The following is a 19,335-nucleotide window of genomic DNA, read 5'->3' as shown; positions in this document are numbered from 1 at the left end:
CAGTAAAGCGTTAGTGTGAAATATTGGCTCTCTTGAAACAGATAGCAAAACACCTATGACTTCTTTCAAACCAACATTTCATACATATTATTTTTTGTACACAGAAGAAACCTCTGTGCTCTCTTACAAATAGAACATAAAAAATACAAACTCTGCTGTCATTGCGAGGTTTTGTAACTGGAGCTTTAGAATTCATTATGTACTGTATATAAACTAAAGAGATGGCAAAAACTTTCCTTCCTTTGTTTTCCTTTTATTTAAAAGATATTTTGAGAAATTGCCTCTTGTGCTAAAAGAATTGCTAATTATTTTTTAAGAACTGAGAAGAATCCTGAAGATCCAAAGACTTTAAAGGGGACAAAATTCATTATGCAGCCAACAGTGGCTCCTCTAACAGTGGGAATGAGCTATGTGTCAAAGTGATGAGATGTCTGGAGAAATGATCTTTGGACTGTGTTTATGTTGTTAAGTTAAAGTACTTGCCTGCATAGATCAGTTTTGAAAACTGATACAATACTAGGGGTTTGGGGAGTTGTTGACTTGAGTTTTGTTGTAATTCATTTAAAAAACTAAGAAACACAACATTAGAATTTGCTTGTCTCAGCAGTAAATTAGTGCATTAATTAAATTTAGAGAAGTGCAGCAGGTTGAGGGCAGTGTTCAGCCTTGATTCAGGTTCAGCTAGTGAAGAAGTTTCCCACAGATCTGAGTGATGAGACTTCCAGATCCTTGATCAGCTTGTTAGACTGTTTTTGTACGTTAATTTTTGTTAAAAATGTATATATAATGTCTTTAAAAACTATACACAGTCCTTAACTTACCCAGCTTTTCCCTTCTCTATAGAACCTTCAACGGTTATTCTCCTTTCATCTGAGTAGTTACTTTTGCCTTAATTTGCCGAGTATAATTTTTTATTCTTGATGCATGAAAGCTGTTGTCCTATGCTTGCAGTTCTTCATGTGATGAAATGTACCTATACCCACAATTGCTGAGAAGATTGTCTCTCAAAGCCTTCTAGGCTTCTATTTTTCATAAGTTACAGCATTTCATAGGTGATAAAATTATTATTTTTTTCACCTTTCTAAACAGCATATCACATTGTTCCTAAATCTGCAGATGTTATTTGCAAATTTCATAGCAGCAGATTATTCAGTGTAATGCCAGATTCAATATACAGTACCCACGTTCACCACTACTAAGTGTCACCAAATGAGTTCTGCCCCCAGAGAGGTACAAAAAAGTTTTATTTTCTAATTTTATATACAAAATTGCCACAATATATTTGGCCTCACATTTTTTTTCTTAATGTTCAATTAATATTTCTTGTTTTATTTTTGCAAGACACAAAGTTCAGAAAAAAAAAATTCTCAAATACAAAGCACTGAAAGGATATTCTTTAATTTGTAAGCTTTCTTGGGAGGTATGTCAATTTTATCCAGATATGTAGGCTGCACAGATTGAAAGCATCTTTTCCCTGTCATTTAGCCTGAGGAAATCGATAGAAATGCTTTTCAGACCTTGAACTTTTCTCTAATTTTTTTTTTTTTAATTGGGAGAACAGTTTTGTATGTGCTCTGTTTTGTATTTTATTTCTGTTTATGTTTCACTGTAATATTCTCTCACCTTCTTACATTTTCTTTGTGTTATTCCATCTCTTCTAATTCATTTTTTTTTTAAAGTGGTACTTTGCATTTAAACCCGTAACAGCACTGAGAATCGTAAACATCTCCCTGGATTTACTTTACCGTCGCCTTCGTGGTATATCAGCTTTTCAGAAATTCATGTGAGCAATTAATCTTGTGGATTTTTATTTGCTTGTTTAGCTTTTTTGTTCTGCTTTTTTGTTGTTGTTTTTGGGGTTTTGTTTTTTTTTTTTTTTTGGCCTATTCTCAGTGGCTGTGTCAGATGAGATGATCTCTCTTTTTCGACTTTCTTCTTCAACCTCTTTCAGGCATCACAGCTCTTTCACATTTAAAATACAAATGCTATTACAAAAAATGTGTTGTGGTAGTGGTTTCATACTGATAGTAGTGTGATGGAGTTGAGCTGTCTCTCTCAGTATCCATCCTCAAAAGAACAGGGGAAGAAAAAGGGCTCATGGGGTTGAGATAAGGATAGGGATATCACAAATTATTGTTGCAGGCAAAACAGACTAAATGTATGGAGATTAATGTGTTTTTTTTTGCCTGTTTCTTACAAACTAGTGCAGTGAGAACTAAAAGTCAACTAAAAACGCCTCCGCCCTTTTCTACCTCCTCACCCCAAGTGATGCAAGGAATAGAGGAGGGTGGCTGTGGTCAGTCCATAATGCTTCATTTCTGCTGCTCTTCCATGGTCGCTCTGCCTCTGCTTCATGTGGAGTCCCTCCACAGGATGCCATCCTTTCCAAACTGATCTTGGGAGTTTCTCACAGGCTGCAGCCCTCCAAGTTCTGCTCTAGGGTGGTTCCATGCCTTAGGGCCCATCCATCAGGAGCAGACTGTTCTAGCACAGGTCTCCAAATGTGGCAGCTCCCTCAGCCCTCCTGCCCCACCAAAGGCTCCTCTCCCCAGAGCTGCAGCTCCAGCTTAGGGCTGCGCCTGCATGGCTGTCCATGGGCTGCAGCCTCCTCTGAGGTACATCCACTGCTGCATGCACCATGGGTTCCTCCATGGCTGCACATGAAGATCTGCTGTGTGTGGTGCCCATAGGCTATAGGTGGATAGCCTGCTCCACCAAGGACCTTCTGGTGGAGGAAACTTCTGCTTCATGCCTGGAACACCTCTTACCTTACTTCTGCACTAACTTTGCGGGCTGCAAGGCTACTTCTCTCATATTTCTCACTCTTCTTTCTCAGCTGTTGTTGCACACTAGTTCTTCCTTCTTTTAAATCTGCTCTCCCAGAGGTACAATGAGTGTTGCTGATGGATTCAGCTCTGTTTTGGAGCTGTTTGGAAATAGCTCATATCTGACACGGGACAGCTGCTGGGCACTGCTCACAGAGGTGTCCCTGCAGCCCCCTACTAACAAAATATGGCTATGTGAGCCCCATACAGTTGTTGTCATCAGTATTTAATGTTTTAATTGGCAAATCAACGTATTCTTCTAAAGAATGAACCATCTTAGGTTTTACTTTCCACCAACCTTGCCTAAATTAATAGCATTTCTTTTCAAACTGTTGAGGGATTACTACAGTCTAACTTGAAAATCTAGCAATTACTTCAATTGCAACTTCAAAGATTTGTGTGGTTGGAAATTTAGTTTGTGCATGCTTAATGTATTGTAATCCTGAGTATGTTTACTTATCTCATATTAGAATTATGCAGTTGCAGTAAGATTTACTCAACACTGAAGTAGCAAAACAAAATTTTTCTGGGGAAATTCTCAGTCTTTGTTCATAGCTTACATCTGAGAAGTTAATTACAACAAAAATAGAAGATTTCTAGCCAGTGCAAAATAAACTATTGGTTCTATACCACTCTCTTCTATCACTTAACAGTGAGTAGTGGCCCATTAATTGTTCTGATTTTTTTTTTAAATTCCAAAACCAAAATGTATCATGAAAGTAAAATTTAAAATTTGAGTAGTTTTATGAACTTAGACCTAGTTGAACTTTGAGTCAGACACCAACTTCTGATATCTGTAGAGTGTGGCTAAGGTTATTCTCTCCTGAACTGAAAATGTACTAGGATTTCACAATCAAATGTTTGTAAAAATCTTTTAACTTCTGTGTATGCAGCTGTCAAAGTCTCACATGAGCAAGCAGTTGTTATATCTTACCAGAATCTCTCATTTGGCATCATTGCTTTTTCCTGAGTACATGATAAAGTTCTGTCGTCTATTGATTTTCTTATTTGAGGTATTAATAGTTATGACTTCTATAGTAAAACTGGCATTTTAAATATTTCTGTACAATCTTGAATGTACTGGTCATTTTGAACTTCGTTGCTTTTTGCAATCATGTAACTTTTTGGTTCTTGACTGTGGGTTTGTTTGTTTTCTTAGTCAGAGATGGCTGACAAAAGGAACTTAAACTGCAGCTTCTCTTACCCATAGCAATATTTGATTTGTATTCATCGTAGGCTGGAATACTTGTTAAGTGTAGATAGGTCTGAGGTTTTGTGTCATAACATATAATTTTTACCTACAGGCTTTTATAGCATATTAAGTTAATGCTTGCAATGCTAAACAGAACTATATAAAATACATCATTATAAATTTGATAGCTGCTGAAGTACAAGATGCTTAATAGTATAACACATCTACTGAAAAAATGTGCTCTCTTGCATTCTAATAATTAGGTAATATCTGCCAGTGTGCTAAACAACGAATTTAAATAAGTGACTCCCACAGCTGCCTTCATAAATCATGGATTCAAAGCATTTGTTATTGTGAAATAAATTCCTATTTGTCAAGTCTGTCTACTTTCAAATGTTATATTCCAAACATGTAGTGATTCTTTTGTTCTCAGTTTGCCCTGGTAAAGGCTTCACTTTGCTCAATTTCTACGTCATGTCAGCAGTACTTTTTATAAAATAGGCTAACTAGACCCAAACTGCCATGCAGAAAATTGCTCTGGGCGATGCAGAGTAATTTTTTTAATAACTCAGCTGAACAATTCTTTATAAAATATAGGCTTATTCCAGAATATTGATGCGAATGTGAAAAAGCAGTATATCAAGTCTTACTTGGTTCTGATCCATTTTCTCTTCTGAATTTTTTTGTTCAGACTTCTTTGTAAAGCTGTAAGTATTAATTACCTGAAATAAAGACTAAATAAGAGAGATTATATTTGGAAGAAGACAATTAACATGCACCTTTTTTCCATTGAGAAAATTCTAGTCTAGATGTGGGTTTTCTGTTGTGATGAAGTTACTAAGGTAGCTTGTAGAGGTGTGGGGAGCAGAGAGATTAAATACAAAAAATAAGTCTTGGGAAAAAAAAAAAAGTTAAAGAAGGAATGTAAATAAGCTTTCTTCAAGTGTTGTTTGCTTGAATTCAGATTTCTTAAAAGCTGGATTAGTGATGTTCTTTTTATCCCAAGAGTAATGTTGATATGTAATACGTGGAGCTGTAGTATGTAATAAAGTTTAAGTTTCAGTATTTAAAGCTTTAGATTATTAAACTGGTATCTTAATGTAAAACAGAATCACAGAATTGTCAAGTTTGGAAGGGTCCTATGTTAATCTCATGATCTAGTCTAACTCACATGCTAAATCGGGCTCCCTAAAATAGGCTGCACAAGAAAGCATCCAGGTGAGTTTTGATTATCTCCAGAAAGAAACCACCTCCTTGTCTGGGCAATCTGTTCCAGTGCTCTGTAATCCTCACAATTAATGAAGTTTTTCCTCATGTTCGTATGGAACTTCCTACGTTCCAGTTTGTGTCCATTGTCCCTTGTTCTGTTGCTTGATGTCACTGAAAAGGCTGTAAATGCTTGACTCCAGCCTGTTAGATATTTATAAACTCAGTTAAAGGAATAATAGAAGTTCTATAGTGAAAATATAGTTCTTCCTTTTTAATGATTTAAATAATGACACTTTACGCTCTCACGGAATCGCAGAATGGCCAGGATTGGAAGAGATCTCAAGGATCATGAATCTCCAACTCCCCTGCCAGATGCAGGACCACCAACCTCCATATTTAATACTAGACCAAGCTGCCTAGGGCCCCATCCAATCTGGCGTTGAACACCTCCAGGGATGGGGTATCCACAGCCTCTCTGTGCAGCCTGTTCCAGCACTCACCACCCTCTCTGTAAAGAACCTAAAAGAACCTCTCATATAGTTTGGTACATAAAATTGGCTTCAATAAAGAATAATAATTAAGGCTTTGCTGTCACATAATTACCAAATCCAAGGCATACTCATATTTGTGTGACTGTAATACATGTAATGAAAAATTGTTTATAAAACTATGGTGGTAGTTCAGAATTTTTGAAATGGTTACTTTCTTTTCTACCCAGGCATCCTTTGCTTTTTGTGATCATCACTCAAACAAGCAGTAAAAGCAAAGTCTTTAATACTAATATGACTGTTGTTCTATAATGGCAATTGGAGCTATATTCCCTACTGTCATTTTAAGTCAGCTATCAATCTTCCTTTCAGTGATCCACTGTTTACACTAAAAAATGTAGTTGAAAGGGGATGAGAGACCCACAGTTGTGATCAAGTAATAGTTTTTTAATTTTTTTTTAAATTGGTTTGTTAATTCGTACTGTATTCACTCAAATACTAACTTTTAAAATAAGTGTTAAGGTTATATGCAGGCTATGCTTTCATTAATGCTAAAAGCGACTCTGGTGGGAATGATTCGTCTGTTTTTCCTGTTCAGGCTGTATCTAATTTGTCAATTATATAGACTTATAGGGAGGATCATTGCACACTGTTCTAGTTGAAGAAGCCATATTTAGGTCTGTTAATGCAAAAAAAACCCCTACAACAGTTATAAATATTTTAAGTTTCCATGCTTAATTTTGCTGGTCATGCCTGCTTAGTATTTCTCCTTCCCTAGTTACTTAGCATTTAAAACAATGCTCCAAATATACAAATATTCCCATTATACCTGCACAAGATTATGTGCAGCTCCAAAAAGTGATGAAAGTTACTCTGAAGCTTACTGTTAGTTGTGAAACCTATAGTTGAAATAACTTAGTATTTCCCTAAACTGTGTGCAGCTGAATCAGGGGCTGCATCTACTGTTATTGAGATAGGTAGTTACACCAAATTCAGGATTGTTCTTCACATTCCCCCATTGCTGTTAATTGGTATGGGCTCCAGTAATTTGGAATCAACATAGTTCATTCTCCTGTTTTGGTTTCCTGATTAGAAGTTTGGGTTTCCTGACTACATTTTGCCTTCCATATGGTAAGCAAGTAGAACATATTCCAAAACAACTAGTAATAGTTGAACTTCAGTTGTTCAACTTTCACTAATATAATTGATTTCATGCTCACCTCTGGCTGAAATAATGTTTGTAGGAATGTCATTTTTCTCTGAGATTTTTGCCTTCCTTTTATAAGTTGATTTAAAAGTTGCTAAGTTGTTAAGCAAAGCATCACAGCTACAAAGTTTCCTTCTCTTAGGCTGGTTGGCTAATCTGTTGTGTAAACTTCTCACTGTACAAGCATGCTGTTTCAAAGATGCTGAAAATTTTAATTTCATCTCTGTTAAAGTCTCTCACATGTATCATAATGCCCTTTCAGGGAGAATAAATTTGATGCATGCCAGTCTTTTAGGTAACTTGGGAATTCAGTGTCATAAAGGTAAAAATTATTTTATTCCTAATGAGAGTTCAGGTCTGATTTTTTTTTCCTCTTAAATTCACTAAGCAGTGATTAATCAATGGATTTCTGTATTTTCTGTCTTGTTATTATTTAGTAATTAATAAATTATTTAAAAAAATTAAAAAAGATTTCTCTCAGTAGGATAATTTCTTGTTCAGTATTAAAGCTACATAGCTGAGCAGAGATTTCACAGTTTTTGGATTTGCAGGATCACCTCTACTAAATAATTCCTTTCAGAACACTTCTAGATGCTCCAAATAGTACAGTAAAAGCTGTTTAGAGGCAACCAAATTAGGTAGTATAAACCAGGATTTTTATACCATCTTAAATTATACCAACTACCTTTCCCAGCCAGTTAGATGGCAAAACTAAGCAGCATCTCTTCACTTTTGCTCTAGGCGTGGGAACCCAAATCGTATTCTGTACTCAGTTCCAGATGGACTCTGGAAGTCAGCCAGCACAGTCTGTCTCAGCTAACCAGTCCTGTGAAATCTGGCTGCTTTCTCTGAACTGTTTTGGTTTGAGGCAACAGTGAATGCAGCAGAGAGCTCAGGCATGGAAGATATAACTCATATCAGCTAATTAACAAGTGAATTAAGGAGTCTGTGTGAGATTGTTACGCCTAGCTACAGTACATAATTTTTTAAGATTGTCAATGTATTTCTTAAACATGGAGGAAATTATGCATAGCATTTAAGCCACCTAATCAAATGTGGCTAATATGTTTTACAGTCACATTAGGTAAGAGGTCATCTCAACGTCTGTACTAACAGTCAAAGCAAGGATGTTGGGATTGGTTAACATATAACAAGTTTTATTTGGGAGGTCCAGTGCTGAGTTTCTAGATTGCCTGACTGTTCTGTACCATGCAGAGCTTGAGCATAAGCTGAACAAAATTACTAAGCGAATAGACACTACCTCTAGTAATTTGGTCTATGTCTCACAGTTTTTGTGTATGCACTGTAACTGTTTTCTTAGTCCTCATCTTGTTGATTTGAAATTAGATTTCATGTAGAGGATAGCCATTGCTTAGAGAGAGTACATACTAGCAACACAACAAATAAAATTTTCACCAGAGTGGCCTTCTGTTGGCTTTCATTTGATTGGAGATGTTCATGGAGCTAGTAGCTTTCTAAAGTTTATTTTCTGTGGGTTGAAGCTAAATTAAACTGATCTTATTTAATTCTTAAATAAAAGAAAGATCCCTGAAAAAAACCTACTGTTTCAAGTATTTACTGCACATTTCTTGCTGTAGTGATATATTTTCAGTTTGTCAGAAAAAAATTATTATATCAAGTTTTAAATTAGGACTGAGTTTATATTTATTTTGTTTTTAACACTACATTCAGCTGTGAAGCAGTTAAGCATCATTTGCAGATATGTCTTTTTATTACTGCATATCTTTAGTAAAAAAAATATTACTGTAATAAGCATTTGAACATTATCGTAACTTTGGAAATGAGTATATGATTAGATTAGTCAAAGGTTTCTGAGCTCATTAGTAAATGGAGTCACAACTTAGTATGTTTTTTCTACTTTTGATAGAGATATTACTTCAAATATTTATTTACTTTTTCAGTATTAAACTCCTTAAGATAAACTCATAGCCTACTGGGTTCTTAAGTTAAACTTCTTATTTGTGAGTATGAACACAACAGGTACTATTACCTCGTAATAAATACATTTTAGAGAGCATGCTCCAGGTGAAACTATGTTGTTCTTTAGAAAGCATGATATGTAAACAAGAAGCTGCAATGAAGGAGTTTGAAAGCTATGAGCCTGAATGTGTTTCACTGTTCCACTGAATCTTCCTGGAAAAACTCGTACATAATCATGAAAACAAACAGTAAAAATTTATCCTAGTGTTTGACCTCGAAGTGTTTCTTTACCGAATGAATTATATTTCTCCATACCATGTTTGACCTTTTTCTGCATAAACACTTATAGTGATAAAGTACGTGAATAGTATTGTGAGAGAGTTTTAAAACTTGTGCATTTTAAGAATTTAAGTACTGCAGACAGTCAAGGTACTTCTAGATGTTAATTTAAAAACATAAAGAACTCTGGTGTAATAAAGTATTCTTATTATTGTTTATTTGCTCTATAGATTAAGAGAAAATAACAAATTGTTACAGCTAATGTAAGTTCTTGGCAAAATTGATTGACTGTAATTGAAGTAGGCCATTCTGAAGACATACTTATAATTAAGTAATCCATAGCTTTGCATGATGTTCCTCTTTTTGATTAATTTCATCCTGAATGTTAATGTGCTAAATTAAGATAAATTGATAGTGTTTTATCCCATTTGTGTAGAGTTTATAAATTTATTTTGCAGTAATTAACTGGTGTGTTACTTTACTTCTTTCTACTTACATTAGCCTGAATTTGGCTTATTATCCTTTCCAGGGGATAATCTTAATCTTGAGATTTCTTCTACGTGCAATCTAAATTTGATATATTAATGTATGAAATCTTAAATCATGAACATTCAAAACTGAGTTTGGATAGAATTTAGTCCACAGAAAGTAGTTGGCAGAAAATAGGTTTAGATTGGGTATAATGTGATAAAACCTAATGTAGGCAAGATGTAATCGGAATATTTTGTTTGTCTGTCTGTAGCTGAGTTCTCTGCCATCTTTGTTGTCATGTGGATGTACAGCTGTTTCACAGCAGGCCTCCCATACAACTGTAAAGCATGCAGATGCGTTTTTTTCTCCTCCACTTCAGGAGATCAGCAAGCAGTTTCAGAGGTGATCAGCTAGTTAGTCCTCACCTCCTTTGATTTGTCACCTGTTTGCTTTTCTGTGCAGTATCAAATGAAATTATTGCACAAAGCCAAATCCAGTGAGCAGGGCCTTGTGATATCTTTCCTTCCCAGCTTGCTCGGGCTGAAGAAGCAGGGTTCCTAAGTCCCTGGGATGCATCCTGTCCCAGTGGCCAAGCATGTACCATAGAATGCAGATACACACGGCACTGACAGGCTGCCTGTTTGAATCTGTACAGAGAACAGTGCCTTAACCAACACCTGCCTTAAAGCAGAGCTCATGTACACATGGCCAACACTAGCAGTCTAATCCTGCTTTTCCCTTTTCATCATCATAAATGCTTACTGGTGGTCACATATAGTGCTCTGCATAGTCGCTTGGAGTAGTAGCTGGCCACAGCTCCCAGTCCTCTCCAGTTGCTGAGCTATGGCTCTTATCTCCAACTGCTGGCACCCAGGCATGTTTTCTTGCTTAGCAGCTCCTCCGGACAGAAGTTCTCTAGCAGTCGCATGCACAGAATACAGAACACACAAAAACTGTCCTAGTAAGAGCTGACTAAGGAAGGAGATCAGGCTGTGGGGATGAGGCAGGGCTCAGTCAGACAAAGGAACTAACATCCTGCTTACATTCAGCAATCTCCTCCTGCCCCTTCTTGCCTTTTTCCCATGCTTGCTCTTCACCCATCCACTTTATCTCTTTTTCTTTGCTTTTCTCCTCCCAAATGAGCAATCTACCCCATTCTTTATATCCATAACCACCACCTTTTGCTTTTCTGATACTGTTCTGTGAGTCGTGCTTGTTTTACAAGATTTAACTATCCAAAAGGCCCTGAAAGTCCTCCCTAGGGTTAATTTGTGAATACTGGCTGTCTCATATAACTTCACCATAGCCACATGTGATATCAAGCTGTTCCTCACAGTACTGCTGGCAGCTTTTATCAGACACTATTCTGTCAGACTCCTCCTCTGCTGCCATCTGTCACAAGTCCACAGATTGTAACAGAATATCGGTGGAAAGGTTCAATCTCTACAGCCTTTCCACCACCATCCCCTTTTAATGTTGTGGGTCAGTGTAACAAAACAGGAGACATTACTTTGAGATCAGCCCTTTCATTTGTTTTTAGGAAAGAGTACTAGAACACATGAAATCATGTTTTGGCTTCAGTGGAAAACTCCAGAAGTTAATTGTACTGCCTTAATGCATGTATCTCACAGATGCCTTTTTTTCTTTTTTTTTTTCTTTTTTTTTCTGATTTATTTATATAGCATATATATTCTGCTTTATGTATATAGCATTAACAGAAAGAGAGAATAGAGTACAGATAACATTTAACTCAAGTGATTTACTGAACGTGACAACTATCAGTCTTGAAGGGGAATCACAAGCATATGCTGTACTTAGGGAAATTTAAAAATGTATTACACTGTTATCCTTGAATAGCTTAGTGAGGGATTATATGTATGTGCCATCTGCAGTTCTATTACACTAAATATTTAATGAGTTTACAAATAGTAGATAAATATTTAACACTACTTCATAGAAATTTGCATTTAGTAAACAATTGTTTGTAACTGCCAAATATAATAGCCTGATTTAACTAAATTCAAATTGCTTCTGAGAAATTAAACCTGAGATAGTACAATGTTAAAGCTATAAAAGGACACGTTGTTCAAAGAGTTAGCCACTTATATTTCAGGTCTACTATTAATCTTTCTAGCACAGCATTTGCTGTTGTCTCAGTTGTGGTAATTTTGTGATTGCATCTGTTCTGATGGACTTCTGCTTTATATGGTCTTCCCCCTTGATACTTCTAAAATGAAAGAAAAATACTGAGTTTATTCATGAGTTTATTTAAAGCATTTGCCTAGAGCATTCTCAGCCAGATAGACTTCACAGAGTTTCCAAATGTGAAGTGGATTAAGTTTCAGAAAGCAGAGAAGATAGCAAAAATGGAAATCTTACTTCTCGGTCCCTTAGCAGTTTGTAGTCTCAAATAAAATTTCACAAAAAATATGCCTTGCATGTAGGTTGTTCAGCAATTTTGCAAAGGGAAGGAACTGTGAAAATGAAGACTCCTCACATAACCAGTTCCCTTATTTTAGTTATCTGGATTCAAGATAACCAAAATTCAAGAACTTTATGCAATTAAAAGGTGCTGTGGATCACAGTTAAACTATTGAGAAAACTGAATGAGAAATGTTGAAAAGTTGATTTGTCATTTTATATATATATATATATATATGCATGTGGTCATTAAATGTATTCTATTTTAGGTAGTTATGAGCTACAGATGGCTACGAATTTCAAAATCTGATGCGACAGTGGCCATCATGGTATATAAAACTATTATTACATATGTGTAAATCCATATCCTTAGAAATAAATCTGTACCTCTTGAGTAGCCTCATAGTGTCATTAACTACCTGTAGGGTAAGACACGAGGATAAATGCCAAATCATTCTGACTATTGTCTCTTCAGGAAAAGCTGTTTGCCATTGTTTTTGTGTTAGCTACTTGCCTTCCATCTTCTAAAATGTTCTATTTTGGCTTTTGTCTATTCTTTAGAATAAAGATATGAAAGTTAATTGCAGAAAAAGCACAAGTAATTCCTTACATGCAGTAGTTATGATACATTCCCCTTTCGATGTAGGTTCAGTCAGTGTCAAACTCAGGTGATTCACATTATATTGTTAAATGCAAGTTATTTTTGTCACTGAAACAGACTTCTACTTTCTCAGCTTCTGCAGTGCCATTCCTGGGACTGACCTGCTGCCGTTGTAGAGATGTACCATCTTGTTGTTCTGAATATTTGGAGAATAATGGCAAGGGGAACAGTCTAAGGAGCTTCATGATTACCTTAAGTTTATTACTAAATATCTTGAAAGGATAGCTTACCTAAGCAGATTTGGAATAAAACTTAAAAGGATAAAAAAGAAAAAGATGTATTTATGGAAAATAAAAATGTATTTAACATTTCATCTAGTGTTCCCTCTGTATCCCTTTTAAGTTAATCTGACATCTTTTTATGTCTTAGTTAACTGTGCTATGGTGGTGAGGTTTTTCTCAGTTAAGATAACTACTCGCTTTACTTTTAGCCATTCTTATTCCTTCTCTGGGGAAAGAGCAATAGGTAACAATTGTTTCTTATTAGCTTTTTAATATGCACATAAAGTCTCCAGAACTGAATCAAAGTTCATCCACTTCCTTGCAAACAAGGCTATGCCTTTGAGAACCCACATTTTAAAAGATATAACATTAATCGCTTTGAGATGTTTAACCAGAAATTCATATTCATCATCTAGTTTTCAAAGCAGAATCTTTGCTTTAGGTCTTCTAGGCAGGTTCCTTTCCATGTTTCATTTTGTTTACTATAGTTTGATTCAAACTTTTTGTTTGCAAATGAACTCTGTCTAGTCCATGTATTTTTCTAAGTATCTGCTGATATCTAGGCCTCTAAGTATTGATAATGAGAATATCTCGTTTCATAATTTTTCGTTCTTAAAGATTTATCTTTAGAGAGATTGGTCTGCTGATGTGTTTTGTGCCATGAAAGCTTCTCAAACAGCTCCTGGAAAATCCTGAAATAAAAAAAATATATATGTGATGAGGTAAATATATACATTTTACATTATGCCATAAAATCAATTTCTTGGGGAATTTTGTGAAGAGCCAGGTAAAGAATTCTAATTGAATACTTAGAATGAAAGCTAAGCAATCTAATGTTGGTGAACTGTTTGAAGAGAAGAATGATTCCTGTGCTTATTTCATCTGTATGTATGTATGTGCTTTGAATTCTGTTTCATCAATCATGTTACAATGGTTTAAATTGCTAATGTAGAAGTGTAAAATGAGTATAAAGCTTGTCAATAAAAATGACCACTCTTATCTAAATATTTTACAAATACAGAAGGTATTCATAGTCTTAACAGTAATACAACAGCCACTTTTATTAAATGAAGATAATAATGTTCACTCTTCAACACAGAGCATATTTCTTTTCATTCCCACTGTATATTTTCGTAAATTTTAGTGTATGTGTAGGCAGCAAGCAGTAGTGATTATGTGAAATTGCATGTAGGTATGTATTAACTACATAGTATTATTAGACTAAGTTGCACTTTTCTGTCAGAAAGTCCATTGTTTATTTCACTTCACCTCATATGATCAAATACAGTATATATTTAATTATTAGAAGGTTTAGGTTATAACTTGGTGTCATAGCAATCAGAAGAAATAGATATGTACTGTTAAGCTCACTTGAATCCAGATCCAGCAAATGTATTTACGCATATGTATGTATGTATTGCTTTAGCTGCATGAGAAATAGTGACGGTCATTACTTGCAGTACTGTGGTCGCAACTGATTCAGAGTACATTGGAGAGGAAAATCTTTGTAGTTTTTTTCATCACCGTGCTGGAGGAAATCGTGGATAAAACAATCTAAATCTAGCCTGTATTTTTATACAAAGATGAATTTGATTGAATAAATGTGAATATTTGTTTTGACAGCGGGATTGTGTTCTCTAGTTATGGTTTTATATGCTAAGAGCTTTTTTATACCACTTTGCACAGGGCAGCAAAGAATGGTGATTAAGGATCAGTCTATTAAGGAGCATTTTAATTTCATCTTTAATTTTTCTTAATATGAAATATTCCCATTTCCTTCCTTTATCACTCTATTTTGCCTTAGTGAGATTTATTAGGGGTCCTGACAAAAAATCAGGAAATATAGATTGGCTTATTGTCATAATCATACTGCAGTGAGGTAATCACATGAGATCAGTAATCTTTATCTTGCTGAGGAAAAAAGACATTTTACTTGAGAGATTGAGTCTTTAGATCCATGAGCTCTTATGTGCTTTAGCTTTGAATTGGTGATTTGGATGAACATAATAAGTTGAATTTTAAAAGCAGTAGATAACCATCCATTGCGTAAAAAATGTTTTATAGTATCTTATGAATGACATATTTAGACAGTGAATTAACGAGAACTTAACCTGTGTGGATTAAGGCATTCTTTTGAATCCTGAAGTGTCAGAGCGTTTCAAATTGGAATTGTTCTGAATCTTGACATGAATGGTATTAGGCAGAACTATTCAGAATAAAATGAACTAAGGCAAAACGTTAGAGGTAGAAGAAACAAACTAAAACCCTGGAACCATGTGGAGGGCAAGAAATTTTCTTTACCTTATCGGGAGTGAGCATTTTTCTGTCTATTTAATTGGGGTGAAAATTGCATCTGTGCTTCAGAAGAATATGTATAAAAATACTTTGAGAACAAAGTATATTTAATTTCACATATGGTAGCGTAGCAAGCTGTATTGAACAATTGTAATTGATACAGTAGAGGAAAAGATAGAAGCTTGTTCATTTTGTGCATTTACAGTCCTTGATACTTGTTTGATATCATGGCTAGTAAAAAGTAAACACTAACAATTTTTGAATTGTATGCTGTATTAGCAAGCAGCATGCAAAGTGAGCTCATTAACAATGAATATTTGGAATTATTCACATTTAGCACCCATGATTATGTTTATTACAATTTCATACGAACAAAACATTTTGTGTATGAATTTTATTTATCATTTTTTATGGATCTAAGAATACTTTCACTGAAAAAGATGGAATATAGTTTTCATAAAGTAACTTCAGTCACTCTAAGAGCAAAAGAGACTAACTTATTAAAGGCAGTATTTTAAGTTTCAGTTTTAACTTCATTCAGTCCTGTGCTGAGGCATGTCCTTGATTTCATCAGCATTACTTCTCTGTATGTCCTGAGCAAATAAATGCATATACTTTCCTCCACTTTAGCAGTGTGAAAATAACGGAAGCATATGTTTTTATATTAAGTATTACATCCTGTGTATATGTATGATTTTCCTAAATGTTGCTTATAACATTACTTTTGACTAAATTTAGATCCATATGTATATGTTGATCAGCAGTATCTGCTGCAGTCTATATTTTTCTGCAAAACAGATTTTATTTGCATTCATGTATGCCCAACTGTGTCGTTTTCAATTGAATTCTTTGTTTTGAAGAGGCTTTTTTTTATTTTTGTTTTTCAGAGTTACATACATGGAAGCAGTCAGGCTCAATTTGTTGCAGAATCACACATCATTCTTCTACTGAGTATCCTTCAAATTCATGATGAATAGAAAAAAAACAAGCTGTACCGTTAAATGAAATTGCATTCACAGTGAACATCTTTGAACTTTTGAACAGGTATTGTGTTTTGCCATAGTATATGATTAAATAAACATTCAGTGTTGTTTCTTTATTTGCTACAATGGAAAGCTGGTATTACTTTTCACTAACATATGCCTTATCTCTTTTTTACTTCTAATGCCTGGTTATACCTCTAATGTTTTTCATTTCAGTGCTATTTTTGAAGTGGTAGAAACTAATTTTCTTCTCTTTTTCATTCTTTTTAAAACGTTAAACATTATATTTTGGGTTATTTTACTTATTTTAACTGATAGGAACATGCTAGCTCCTTAAATTGAAATTTACTAATAATGTATAAAGAGATGTTCTGTCCTCTAGTAGTCTTTGTGGAGTCTTTTTTAATTATAGTTGTTTTTCTTACTACCTCGTCTAAATAATTTGCATTCTGTTTTTAGGAGAATAATTAACCCAGTCCCATTAGTTCTCACATTATCTCCTGACATTACTTTCAATTTTTCATTCCTATTGAGTGAGAGCAAATTACGCTTTTTGTGGCAAATATGTCTTAAGAATGTGTAAGAAAAATTAAGAAAAATTCTTATACTCTTTGGTTTAAGTCTTGGTTTTCATCAGCTTTGCCCAGCAAGTGGAAACTGTGGTCACTATTAACTGCTATTAAAGTAGAATTGTTCCTTTACAAGTATTTTCCGCTGAGGAGAACAAGAGGAAAAGCGATCGTGTTTTCCAAGCTGTGAAGTAGTCACTGGATCTCAGACTTTGATTATCTGATCATAGCTACTCCCTTGTCCTCTATCTGACATGACACGTGAGGACATATCCTGCCCTTCATCTGGCTTCTCCATCTGCTGCTTTCTTTGGCATTTGTAATCCAAAGAGAACAACACCATTATTGTCTCTTCTCACTTCCTTCTTTTCATCATCCATTTCATTAACATAGCATGACTTTTGCTACCTAAAACTTTACTTGCTCCACAGATAGCCATGTCAAATTTAATAAAAAAAATTATGATAATATTTTTTCAGATTATATGCAGTATTCCTTATTCAACTATATTAATACATCCCCTTCTGTGTCCGCTCCCAGTTTCAAGACAGGATAGATACAGCCTTCCTTGAGCAAATCCAGTAAAACACCACAAAAAAGATTAGAGGACTGGTGATCTCTCATCTGCGGAAAGACTGGAACTGTTTAACCTAGAGTAGAGAAGACTCAGAGAGGATCTTACCAGTCAGTTTGTGTGATTTCCTCCCTCTTGGATGGAAATGAAGTTGATGGAGCTAGACTTCCTCAGTAGTGTCCTCTGACAGAATAAAGAACAAATGGACCCAGAGAGAACAGCTTAGTTTCTCAATCTGAAGGTGAGAAGACACTTTTTATTGTAAAGGTGATAAAACATAGGCTGCCCATAGGTGCTGGAGAGTCTCCATCTGTGAAGACATTAAAAAGCCAGCTGGACATGATTCTGGACAACCTACTGTAGCAGGTTATTTGATTGGGGTTGCTGGACTAAATGATCTCAAGAGTTCCCTTCCAACTTCAACTGTTTTGCTATTCTCTGAATTCTGTAGCTTTTGTAACATACCCTAGTTAATGTTGTGTCAAAATGACATGATATTTAGTAAAGATTTAAAGACACTTTTATCATTTATATTTTCTAAATTTGGGCTCCTTTGGAATACAGTAAAAGATAGCTTTATCTGAAAGCTGCAAAGTCAACACTCAGTGATTAGTAATTTAATTGATGCATTTTTAAGCAGACATGGTAGATGGAAATAGTATGCATCTTATTAGTACCATCCCTAAACCTTCTTTAGCATAGTCACAATTATTTTTTCTTTTTGCTTTCCCCAAACTGCCACAATGAAAAAGAAAAAAAGAAAAAGTTATCTAAAACAAATCTCATTTGCTGCATGAGAATGGCAAAAATAAAAGCAAAACCAATCTAAGATTAAAAATAAATAAAACTTTTGTTCATGATGTATTTTGTTTGTCTGACTGAGAGATGAAAGTGATATTCTTTTGCTGGCAGAGACTGTCTTTAAACTGAGAAGTTGGCTAACTAAATTAAAGCAGCTGGCTGAAAGAATACATTTAGTGAGATTGTTCATTACCACTTGCAGAAAGAATTCTCTAAGGTTTCATTTCACAGCTCAGTACTATTGAGTTGGGATTTTGGACACAGGCATTTCATAAGTGACATGAAGTCCTGACAGATTTTTAACAGTTATGCATGAAAGAATTAATATTTCTCTATCCTTGCTAGTAGTAATTATTAGCTGCTTCATTGCTTCTTTATTACTTGTTTATTCAGGAAATGTTGACAGAAAATATGGGAATTAGTAAAAAGTTTGCCAAACAGATAAACAGTCATACATTCACTGCATTTGTTAAAGTTTAAAAGGTGCACTGAATTTTAAAGGAAGACAGTACTTCTCTGGATTTGTCCATGCTTCTTTTCTTTGCTTCTTTTTTTACTTCAAGGTACTTAGAACAAGGACAAAGTTGTCACTTCCTGCTAGTTGCTGAAATGCAAAGTTGTGTTTCTCCATACAGTAAATTTTTAATATATTTGGTAAGAAAATATGAATTTCTGTTCCAATTCTATACTTGTTTTTACCATATAAAGATCTGCTGTTTTGGCCAAAGCTGTAACTGCACAAGGACAGTGCTGGTTAAGAAGGACCTGTGAATATATTATACATACTGTTTCATTTATAAAACCAAATTAAATTCAGTATCATGTGTACAGTATTACTGACTACATACTAGTTGCATGCCTAAAATTATTACAAAATTTAAAACAAATAGTTTTAGTTCAGAAATATAGTTACTACATCTTAGTGGTAACACCCTGAAAGTAAGTAAATTCACTGTAATAATGAAGCACATTGGATGCTAAATCTGTAAAACACTAAAGAAAAATAGCACTTTGATTATTTGTAGAGATTAATTTTGTATTCCTATATATTTTCCATCAACTAAATACTGGCATTGCACTTAGCAGCAGATCAGACTAGCTGGCATGTTTGATTTAACATCTTTCTGAAGGCATTAAAAACAGTAATAAGTTTTTCAGAACAATAAAGGAAGCATTATTTCATTTCCAAAATCCAGTT

The 19,335-nt window shown here is 34.7% G+C and overlaps 1 protein-coding gene and 1 long non-coding RNA gene across 3 annotated transcripts in view; one reads left to right on the top strand and one right to left on the bottom strand.

Moving 5' to 3' along the window:
- Positions 1-19,335, top strand: part of TUSC3 (tumor suppressor candidate 3) — a 108,273-nt gene that overhangs the window by 70,982 nt on the left and 17,956 nt on the right. The window contains exon 7 of the mRNA XM_085223083.1: positions 16,098-16,161. Within this exon, the coding sequence (XP_085079209.1) occupies positions 16,098-16,161 (64 nt within the window). The remainder of the gene's footprint in view (positions 1-16,097; positions 16,162-19,335) is intronic.
- LOC109367349 (uncharacterized) overlaps positions 1,860-19,335 on the bottom strand; it is a 68,843-nt gene continuing 51,367 nt past the window's right edge. The window contains exons 4-5 of one of the 2 annotated variants that reach the window (XR_014883138.1): positions 17,445-17,519; positions 1,860-13,607 (exon numbers count right to left, since the gene is read on the bottom strand). This is a non-coding gene — a long non-coding RNA (uncharacterized LOC109367349). The remainder of the gene's footprint in view (positions 13,608-17,444; positions 17,520-19,335) is intronic. The other variant, XR_014883139.1, reaches the window with a different exon arrangement.

This window comes from Meleagris gallopavo, chromosome 4 (genome assembly GCF_905368555.1).
Source record: "Meleagris gallopavo chromosome 4, MGAL_WU_HG_1.1, whole genome shotgun sequence".
In the NCBI taxonomy this organism is placed as follows: Eukaryota; Metazoa; Chordata; class Aves; order Galliformes; family Phasianidae; genus Meleagris; species Meleagris gallopavo.
This window is presented reverse-complemented; position numbering and strand designations above follow the sequence as displayed.